The sequence below is a fragment of the Nematolebias whitei genome, chromosome 19 (assembly GCF_014905685.2).
Source record: "Nematolebias whitei isolate Nwh7 chromosome 19, NemWhi1, whole genome shotgun sequence".
NCBI classification, from domain to species: domain Eukaryota; kingdom Metazoa; phylum Chordata; class Actinopteri; order Cyprinodontiformes; family Rivulidae; genus Nematolebias; species Nematolebias whitei.
The window spans coordinates 1,075,584-1,086,921 of NC_056516.1; the positions used below are offsets into that span (position 1 = coordinate 1,075,584).

Sequence of the window (11,338 nt, forward strand, 5' to 3'; positions counted from 1 at the left end):
TCTATCTATCTATCTATCTATCTATCTATCTATCTATCTATCTATCTATCTATCTATCTATCTATCTATCTATCTATCTATCTATCTATATATATATATATATATATATATATAGATATATAGATATATAGATATAGATATATATGCATATATACATTCTCTCTTTCGCTCTCGATGAAAAGGTTCGCTCTCACCCTCTCTCCCTCCCTCCCTCACTCCCTCCTGCTTTTTTTGCTCTCTTGTCCTGTCAACCTCCTCAGAGCCTCTCTTTACACATCTTCTGAATCAAAAATTATTATGTATTTGTTCAGCTGGTCCCTCAACACAATTGATCATTTTTTTTCTACCAGACGACAGTGTGCTGGAGAGCCCTCATGCCCTGAACAGACGCATGTATCTGGGTATGTCATGGATTCCTGGGGGCAGTGGAAGATGATGTGCCTATCTGTTCTGTCCGTTGAGGACATAGAAGATGTGTACATTATTGTATTTATGATAACAGATTTTCTGCTTTTTGGAATCAGCGGATACCTGGGATTTCGACAAATTAGGCAGACATCAGCAGCAGTTTGTGTGAAGGATTAATTTGTGCCTTGAGCTCTCAGACTCATATGTTTAACAAGCTCTACCACAAGCTGGTCATGATTTCTGAGAATTGTAGGCCACTTGTGGCTCCTGGAACTCGCCAGCATGAAGGATTCAGCCTTGGAAAAAGCTAACGAGCAGAACCGGGCAGAATATCCTCAAATCTGGCTGTTTGGATTCACCATTGAGTGTACCAACAGAACTGAAGGCAAACAAAATTCAGAGTCTGCCTGCCCAAAACAATTGTTGTTTATAACAAAGTCCATGCTCAATAATCCAGGTATACAATCCAACATTTTTCAGTCAGGTCATCTGGACAGTTTCTTTTTTTGTGGTGAAACATTTCTGTTTAGCTGTTGGGGGAAGAATCAGTTTTGTTGTGTTTCCTTGACTGATGAAGCCTTCTAGATCGAAGGTGAAACGTTTCAGCACAAAAAAAGAAACTGTCCAGATGACCTGACTGAAAAAGGTAGAATTGTTGTTTATCTGAATTTGGCCTCCCTGCTGGAGCTGATAAGACACTGTACCATCTTATCAGAACTTTGGAACTTTCTGGAGTGTCTATGGAAAACTCACTGCATTTGTTGACCTCTATGCAGAAATGTATTATGATGTTATTGTATGTTGCTGTTTATGTTGCAAGGTCTTTTTTTTCATCTCTTACACTGTGCCCCAGCCAGGACTTGGTGTGAGACATGATATTTTTTGTTTGTTTGTTTCCTCCACTTTCGTGTTCTGTTTTTCTTATCTGCCTGCATGTTGTATGTAACAGGACTCTCTTGTAAATGAGTCTCCGAGGCTCAATGGGAACTAACCTGTATAAATAAAGGTCTAATAATAATAATTATAGTAATAATAATAATATACAAAGTATATAATGTATAAACATCCATCCCTCTATCCATTATATTTTCCCTCTTCTTCCTTTCTGGATCATGGGGGGGTCATTGATGCCAATGTCTAGCTACCACTGTGCAAGAGGTGGGGGACACCCTGAACAAGTCTCCAGTCCATCACAGGGACACATAGAGACAAGCACACATTCGCTCTCTCACACCTAGAGACAATTTAGAGTTACCAATCAGCCTAACATGCATGTTTTTGGTCTGTGGGAGGAAACCGGAGCACCCAGGGAAAACGCACGCAGCACGGAGAGAACATGCAAACTTCACCCAGAAAGGCACCAGGCCTGAATTTGAACCGGCAACCTTCTCACTAAGAGGCAACAGCTCTACCAACTGAGTTACCATGCTGCCTACAACCACTTTCATTTGAGGAAACAATGCTTTCCAGTTTTTAGATTGCTTATAAATGTAGTCAAAGTGTCAAAGGTTTGGAGTGGCCCTTGTGGTGGTTGAAGGTTAATCTATGGTGGCCAAGTCCACCACTGGCAAACCATTGGCTCCACCATTGCAACTGGTCATAGATAAAACTGTTCCCTCTGCTTACCAGGATCTGTCACTCTGTGACCAAAAAACAAACAAATAAAAAATAAACTACTTCTATTCTTTTACATAAAGTACAACCTACCCGAGTCAATATCTTGCACTGAAAACATTAAGGTTTACTTGTACTTTTACTCATCTTGAAAACTATATATTCAAAATTCAAATCCCTCAGTGATGGGGGACACCAGCCTATCGCTTGCAACTTACTTAAAGTGTTTTGTTGCCCATGTCCTAACCTTTTCGAAGTACACTCTGAGAAATGTTGTTGAATCTCATCACCATGTGATAATTTGTTAATGCTACAGAAAAACACTTACACAGACACAAGAAAAAAAAATCACTGTTTGCCATTGGCAGCAGACAATAATGAAAAGTAAATTGCATTGTGATGTTTTTAAGACAATGTTCAGTTAAATTACCAGTGATCAAATAAAACGTGTCAGTGTAAGCTGCACAGTAAGGTCAGAGACTCCCTCTGTGTAAAACAGAATTAAACATGAAACATAACGATGGCACTCAGTTCTTTCACCTCGTCATGCTTTAAATGAATCCTTCATGAGAAGTTGAACACGTCTGTATTTACAGAATACTTACATATTCACCGTATGTGTCCTGGACAATGGGAGGTGCAGACCTGTAGCTGACCCCTCGGGCTCTCTGAACCCCTCTTGATCTGGAAGAAGGTGCCCGGCTGGGAGGGGCTCCTCTGGGTGCTGCTCCTCGAGGCACTACTGCATGCAGGGGGGGGACTCCTCCACGAGTCCTGACACAAAACACAGAAACCTCTTGGGTTAGGGTGAAGGAGACGGGTTATCTTGGACCAGCTGACAGGTGAGATCCTCTGAGATTAACCAGACCAGGAACAGATCACTATACACCATGTTCATATGATATTTAAGGCTATACAAGACGTTAGAGTTATTGTATCATCAATATTAGAAGTCCACTGCAGTCTTCATCTCCATGATAAATGCTGTAATTTATGGCTCCCATCGGTTATTTCCTGCATTGGCCAGAATGACTGGACTCAATCCAGAAAGGATGAATTTGAAGCTTTCAGCAGGCAGGTTAGAGGTGTGGGAGGAGAGAAAGGAACAGCGCAGGCGGAGGGCATGTTCCTCCTGTCCAGAAAAATGAGTCATGTCCATTACTCAAAACACACCAAGTCTTCTGGCTGAATCACTTCCTGTCTATTAAGAAAAATGTAGACGTTTAAAAAGGGTCTGGAGAAACTGTTATTTCTGCAGGTTATTTCACAACTCCATGTGCGTTTGATTTTAAAAAGCTACACTTTGTGCAACTGTTAAAGATTTAGGCTTTATGGCAATAAAGTTTTGTAGGCAAAAATAGTGATATATATATATATATATATATATATATATATATATATATATATATATGTGTGTGTGTGTGTGTGTGTGTGTGTGTGTGTGTTTACTATTTTTTGCCTTGATCTGTGCATTTTACTTATTTATTACACTTTTTTTAGTTTATTAGATTTATTTTCCCTTGATTGTTTTGTTTTTTTACATTTGACTTCCTCTTTCCTGTGATGGACTTGCAACCTGTCTAGGGTGTACCCCGCCCCTCACATAGTGATTGCCAGACATGGGTGCCGGCGACCACATGACCAAAAATGGAAGAAGCGGGTAAAAGATAATAGATGAATGGATGTTTTGTGATTTTTAGGGATGGGGCCGATCTGATCCAGTATCGGCCTCCGATACCAGCATAATTTACGTAACGGATTTTTCCGATCCATGATGCATGTTGTCTTCAAACTATGGAATGGAACGGAGCCGTGTCTCATGAACCCAGAGTAATAAGACCCGCCTCACATTCAGGAAATCCATTTCATAGTTTGCAGCCAGCTACAACATGAAGACTGAGTTAGCATCACTGTGGCTAACAGCTAACCAACTTTTCATCGAAACATGTCCGCTGTGTGGAAGTATTTTACACTAGAAACACCACAAAACAAGACAGCAACGTGCAATGTCTGCAGAGCCACAGCGCCACATTAAACCGCGGTAAAGTTAGTTTTACGATGGACATTCGAGCTCCGGGGCTTCTGCGTGGCACTACTCTTGCTCAACCCAAAACAGGCAACTCAACCCCAGCCAGCCGCTTCCAATCTGCCCGTCTCTGAGGAGGGACAGACTGAGCGCAGCTGACCAAAATCAGGCTGCTTGCTTCGGATTGAACAAGAAGAAGACATCGCTGAAACCACAGAGCTCACATGTTTACAGAGAAGTTGCTAAACTTCCTCATAATTAATGACCAACTGCTATCAGATGCAAAACGAAGGATTTCTCAGCTTGATACTTGCAGCCAAGATATAGTTTACCCTCTAGGAGATATTTATCAGTACAACAGTAAACAATCATAAAAAACATATGATTTGAAAATTACAAGAAAATTATATATATTAAAAAAAAGAAACATAAACAGCTACATTATAAAGTGATGTAAATAACTAAAGACAGGAACATGTCTGTTGGTTTACGCCATGAACTTAGCAGATGTTTAAAGGCATTTAACATTTTATTTTATTTAATTCATTTATTCATTCATTTAAAAGAAACAAAACAAATTAATCAAAAAGAAAACATTGAATGAGAAGAGTGCAGAAAGAAAAAAAATCTTATATCTGCCCCTTATTTAAAAAAATATAAAATAACTTTAAACAATCACTTAAATTAATCACTTTAATATCCACTTTAAAGCTAGGAATAAAAAAAAAACATGTTTTGTGTTAGCAGAATTTAATTCTAACTTTAAAACTTATCCAACATTAATAAAACTTACCTCAAGTTGCCTTTTTGGACATGCATGCATATATTTGTACAAAGTGTACTTGAGAGGAGATTATTACAGCCTCATATAAAATCAACGATGACGATGATATCGGAACTGGATCTGTATCAGTTGATATTTAGGTTTAGGTATCGGGATCGGATTGGAAGTAAAAACATGTGGATCGGTGCATCCTTAGTGATTTTTCTTCATAAGTTAAAGTCCGTGTCAGAGCAAAGACAGAAAGTCATAGAAACTCCAAATAATGTTACATAATGGACACAGACTATTTTTAGCTCACAGTGACCACATGAGGTTCAATCAAATATATATATATATATATATTAAACAAACTCAGAGTGATTTGTAATCTACTCTGATCAATAAAATCACTACAAATTTGACTTTTTTTTGAAGGATCCTGATAAACAGTTCAATCAATGTTTTAGCACAAAAAGAGGCTCTACATTCAGCCAGCAGCTGAAGCTGACTTTTGGGTTCCTGCTAGATCCCAAGATGTGCGCTCTGCTGTTTGTGTGAGATCCCATCACTTCAATAGGAGGTCTGTGGATAAAGGTGGTCCAGACCATCAGACGGTGGTTAAGGGAAACAGTTTTATTGCACATTTAGGCCTTTCATACATATATACAGAGCTCTATCCGAGTGCAAGCCAAGTGGTACAGACAGAGTTCAGCATCTGGTCTGAACTGAACCTCTTTAACAAAAACAGCAGCTAGCTCATGCTCGTTTGGAAATCAGAGGCTGTCTGACTTGCAGTTGGCTGAGCTGTTTCACAGCACCTGAGCTCAACTGCAGTAGTGTGTCTGTGGTAATAAAAAGTGTGCAGCTTTGGAGCAGAGAGACAAGTCAAACCATCTGCCTAACAGGGACAGTGAGAAATGAGATGTGGCCGAGAAAAACTAACGTGAAAGCAGGACTTCAGCTGCAGCTCCAGTGAAAGTCAAAGAAAAGATGGCAGTGATTGAAAACCCTCCACTCTGAGCTATAGTGATGATCAGAATCCTGTCTGTGTGAACATGTGGAGTCCCGCTCCCCTCAGGGAGCTCTGCCTTACATTAAAGCAGACACGTTAAATGCAAACTAGAACAACAAAGACATTTTGAAGAGTGTCAATGCAGCCACGCTAAAAGCTCCAGCATAAATGTGTTTTATCCAAAACTATTAGGAATTTTAGGGAAGTAAAACAAATAAACAAACAAAAACTGAGGTACGAAAAAGCCAGACTGTTGTCATGGTGATTCCCGCTTTTTTCTGGGGAGTAAAACTTCACTCCACATTTGTCATAAAGGAAGACGCAACTAAGCTTTAAACAAAAGTTGCTGTGTGAAAAGTTGAAAGCTATAATAATAATAATAATAATAAAAACTTTTAAACCATGAGCAGCAAAATGTCTGGTGACAGTTATTTTTTTTATTTATCTTAAGTTTAATATCTATGAGCTATGACGGGTTAAAGACCCTTCATTTAAGGCTTAGTGAAAAAGGTGAGAAGTCATGTCTAATAAGAAGTGTGAATTACTTGTCACACATGCAATAAGAACAGTGCTGGTTTCAAACTGACCACTTTTAGTCCAACAACTGATGTAAGTATAAAACTTCCTGCTACTGTTTATGCTATTAAATTATTTTATTATTATTATTATTATTATTATTATTATTATTATTATAACGTTTCGCAGCCGAGTGTGAAGCAGCTGGGATGATAATCAGCACCTCCAAATCTGAGGCCATAGTCCTCAACCGGAAAAGGGTGGATTGTTCTCTTCAGGTCGAGGGTGAGGTTCTGCCTCAAGTGGAGGAGTTCAAGTATCTCAGGGTTTTGTTCACGAGTGAGGGAAGAATGGAGCGAGAGATCTACAGACGGATTGGTGCAGCATCTGCAGTATTGTGGACTCTGTGCCGGTCCGTTGTGGTGAAGAGAAAACTGAGCTGTAAGGCAAAGCTCTCTGTTTACCGGTCGGTCTACGTGCCTACCCTCACATATGGTCATGAACTCTGGGTAGTGACTGAAAGAATGAGATTGTGGATACAGGCGGTTGAAATGAGTTTCCTCCGCAGGGTAGCTGGACTCTCCCTTAGAGATAGGGTGAGAAGTTCAGTTATCAGGAGAGACTCGGAGTAGAACCGCTGCTCCTCCACGTCAAGAGGAGCCAGATTAGGTGGTTCGGGCATCTGGTAAGGATGCCCCCTGGGCGCCTCCCTGGGGGGGTGCTTCAGGCATGTCCAACTGGGAGAAGACCCCGGGGAAGACCCAGGACATGCTGGGGAGACACTATGTCTCTCGGTTGGCCTGGGAACGCCTTGGGGTCCCCCCAGAAGAGCTGGAAGAGGTGGCTCTGGAAAGAGATGTCTGGGCCTCCCTGCTCAAACTACTGCCCCCGTGACTCGACTTTGTAATAAGTGGAAGATAATGGATGGATGGATCATTATTAGTATTATTATTAAATTAAATCTGTGCTACTGTTCTATTAAAAACAGCAGTACACAGGTTGTGGGAATCAGTGTTTTTGTCCTGTGTTTCCTGCACTCCTCAGTGTTCCCTCCTTGTTGTCAGCTCATGTCTCACCTGTCTCACATTCTAATCACCCCAGGTGTTTGTCATTATGTCTCATTAGTGTCTGAGTTGTTTCCTTGGTCCAGGGATTATGCTAGAGAGCCTGTTATGTTCTGTTCTTCCTGTCGTTCCTCCCTTTATGTAAGTTGTTGCAGTCCTGACAGCTTTTGTTCTTGTTTTCTTATTAATTAATTAGTTCTTTATTTTTACCACTGAGTCTCTTGAGTCTGCCTGAACGTGGGTTCTATATTAACCCTCACAACATGATACCGATGTCCTCAGTCACGGAGGGATTTGAAGAGTGAATGTTTTTAGTTTGGAAATGAATGTTTTTCTGGACAAAGTTGAACAAGGAAGTGAACAATCCAACATTTTTCAGTCAGGTCATCTGGACAGTTTCTTTTTTTTTTTGCTGAAACGTTTCACCTTCCATCCAGAAGGCTTCGTCAGTCAAGGAAACACACAACACAAAACTGATTCTTCCCCCAACAGCTTACTCCAAAGTGAAACAAACCAGTTATGTTGGTGCTAAGATGGTCTCTTTGGCACGCCCCCTCCTCTGGTGCTGGCCATCTTCCTCGTCAACAGTCATGTCAAACTGCTTAAAAAAAAAACTGTCCAGATGACCTGACTGAAAATTGTTGGATTGTATACCTGGATTATTGAGCATGGACTTTGTTTCAAGTGAACAATGTTTTAGTCTAACAAGGTTGAGACAGGTCCTCTGGACGGATTCTTCTTAGTTGAAACTATAGTTATAAACTATATTATATAAACTGTAGGTATATAACTACATATTGCTGTTGCTATACGCTTAGACTGCTGGAGGACAAACTGACCACATTTCTTCACTTTGCTACTGTCTTTACTTACTCTGCTCAACCTGTTTTGTATTTGTAATTATTTTTTTCTATCCTTAACATGTGTTTTTGTCTTTCAGATACATCTGGACCTACATCTGGACCTACCATTCTGTGTTAATCTGTCTCTCTTTTCTGTCCTCTTAAATCAGCCGGTCAAAGCAGATGGCCGCTTGTCCTGAGCTTGTCCTGAGCCTGGTTCTGCTGGAGGTTTCTTCCTTTTAAAATGGAGTTTTTCCTTTCCAATGTTGCCACTGTGCTTGCTCAGGATGGGAGACTGTGACGAAGCCAAGACTGAACTTGTCTTCTGGATTCCTTAGATAGAGAACTTTATTAATTGGCTTTTATGTGAATGTTCCTGTAAAGTGCTCTGAGACAACTTTGTTGTGATATGGTGCTTTATAAATAAACTGAATTGAATTAAAACGTTGACTCAACCTTCTTAGATTTATCTACCTGGATTATTGAGCATGTGTCAGGACATTTCAAAAGGAATAGTTCTTACACCTACATGCAGCCACACATTAAAATTGAATTCAGTACCTCACTTTTTTATGTTATCATGCTCACAACATGCCCAGACCGTCAGGGGTTACTTCCAGTTACACCTTTCCTTTTTGTGGTGGAAAACAAAATGGGAAAGAAAAAGCCCATGTTTTCACCTCACCAACCTTCCTACTATGTTAGGGTCCGTAGTGACCCATTTTAAATTTTAAATCATGATACTGTCTTTAAATTTTTTTTTTTTTTTTGCATCAAGGCTTTTTGACTTTGTCTGGAACCTTTATTTAAATTAAAAAAAATTATTATTTTTTTTCACTAAATTTAATTTTTATTTTTTATAGAACAACACGCACTTGCCGCGCTGGGGTCATTTGTGACCCAGTTATGGTATAAGACTATCAACCAATAATCAGTGTCAAAACTGAAATCATAAACACACTGTGACCTCACTAACTTTGTCATACATATGTTAGGGCCTTCTGTTTTTACCTGTTTGTCTACTTCACTGACCAAAACATCCCCATTTATCCATACTACTTTTATTGATAAGTCCCTCATACTCTGCTCCCAAAAACTGAAAAAGTTCATCCAGCTGTAGATGCAGAGACATGTTGAGGCATGCCCATGTAGAGATAAGCCTACCTGGATAGCCATGCCCATCTTGATAGGCAGACCTAGATAGACACACCCACCTGGGTGTGTCTCTACATGGGCATGTAGAGACATGTAGAAACAGACACTCCATTTTACCTAGAGCTTGGCTGCATACCAAAATGAAGAGAACATTCACAGTACAAGAAGCTCTAGATCACATCCTTGCTGAAAATGATGCAGAGGACACACCTAGTGACACAGATGAGCCAGTTTCTGAGGAGGACAATGCTATTGAATATGAATCAGAGTACACAGACTCATCGGATGAGGAGGGCACAGGTGCTGAAGCTGCTCCTGTAACTGAAACCTATAAATCCAAAAAGGGTAACATCACTTGGAGTGCGATTCCTCCTGTTTCACATGGCAGGGAAGCTGCTGAAAATGTTATGAAGATGACCCCTGGGATTACAAGGTTTGCTGTGACACGAGTAAGTGACATCAAGACATGCTTTGATTTGTTTATGCCATTGTCACTAAAGAAAGTCATCATTGCTATGACAAACCTCGAAGGGAAAAAAGTTCACGGTGACACTTGGAAGGACATTGATGAGGAGTGCCTGGATGCTTTTATTGGTGTTCTTCTTCTCGCTGGCGTGTACAGATCCAGCAATGAGACCCTTACTAGTCTCTGGGATGTGTCCACAGGCAGGAGTATTTTCCGCGCAACAATGTCACTTCAGACCTTTCAAATGATCTCAAGAGTCCTCAGATTTGACAACAGAGATACTAGAGCACGGTCTGACAAGCTTGCTCCCATCAAAGACGTCTGGGATAGATGGGTGAAGCTCCTTCCACTGATGTTCAACCCAGGACCAGAGGTGACAGTGGATGAGCGTCTTCTCCCTTTCCGTGGAAAATGCCCCTTCCGGCAATACATGCCCAGTAAGCCAGGCAAATATGGCATAAAAATCTGGGCAGCCTGTGATGCGAAAACCAGCTATGCCTGGAATCTACAGATTTACACAGGCAAACTTGCAGCTGGCATCCCTGAGAAGAATCAAGGAAAACGGGTAATCCTTGATATGACTACTGGACTGCGGGGTCACAATATCACGTGTGACAATTTCTTCACCAGCTATGATCTTGGACAAGAACTTCTCAAGAGGAAACTTACCATGGTGGGCACAATAAGAAAAAACAAACCTGAGCTGCCCCTTGAAATTTTGCAGGTGAAAGACAGGGCTCCACTGTCTTCAAAATTTGCTTTTACAGAAACCACCAGTGTTGTTTCATACTGTCCCAAAAAGAACCGGAGTGTGGTACTTATGTCCACTCTTCACAAAGATGCAGCTGTGTCAACAAGAAGTGACAAAAAGCCTGAAATCATCCTGGACTACAATAAAAACAAAGGAGGAGTGGACACCCTGGACAAGCTGACAGCCACCTACACTTGCCAGCGAATGACCAGGAGATGGCCAATGGTTGTATTTTACAACATCCTAGATGTGTCTGCATACAATGCATTTGTCTTGTGGACCCAGATTGACTTGGGGTGGAACGCCAAAAAAACCCACAAGCGGAGAATGTTCCTTCAGGAGCTAGGAAATTTGTTGATCAAGCCATACATTGAGAGAAGGGAACGGATACCCCGAGACCCAGCCACTGCGAACGTTGTCAGACAGCTCCGGAGCACCACTGCAACCACATCATCAGCTGCACAAAGTGCATCAGTGACAACACGCCCTTCAGGCAGCCGGGCTTCAACATCGACCACACCCACAACTCCACCTGCTTCAAAACGAAAGAGGTGTCAGGTGTGCCCAAGCAATAAAGACCGGAAAACAAACACATTGTGCCTTGACTGCAGAAAATACATATGCAAAGAACATACGAAAACTGCCACTTTTTGCAACACATGCATCTGAACACAACGCAAGTTCATACGCAAGTTCATACGCAAGTTCATACGCAAGTTCA

At 41.0% G+C, this 11,338-nt stretch overlaps 1 protein-coding gene across 1 annotated transcript in view; it reads right to left on the minus strand.

Moving 5' to 3' along the window:
- khdrbs3 (KH domain containing, RNA binding, signal transduction associated 3) overlaps window positions 1-11,338 on the minus strand; it is a 376,174-nt gene that overhangs the window by 122,921 nt on the left and 241,915 nt on the right. Inside the window, exon 6 of the mRNA XM_037693716.1 lies at window positions 2,628-2,796. Coding sequence (XP_037549644.1) covers window positions 2,628-2,796 — 169 coding nt within the window. The remainder of the gene's footprint in view (window positions 1-2,627; window positions 2,797-11,338) is intronic.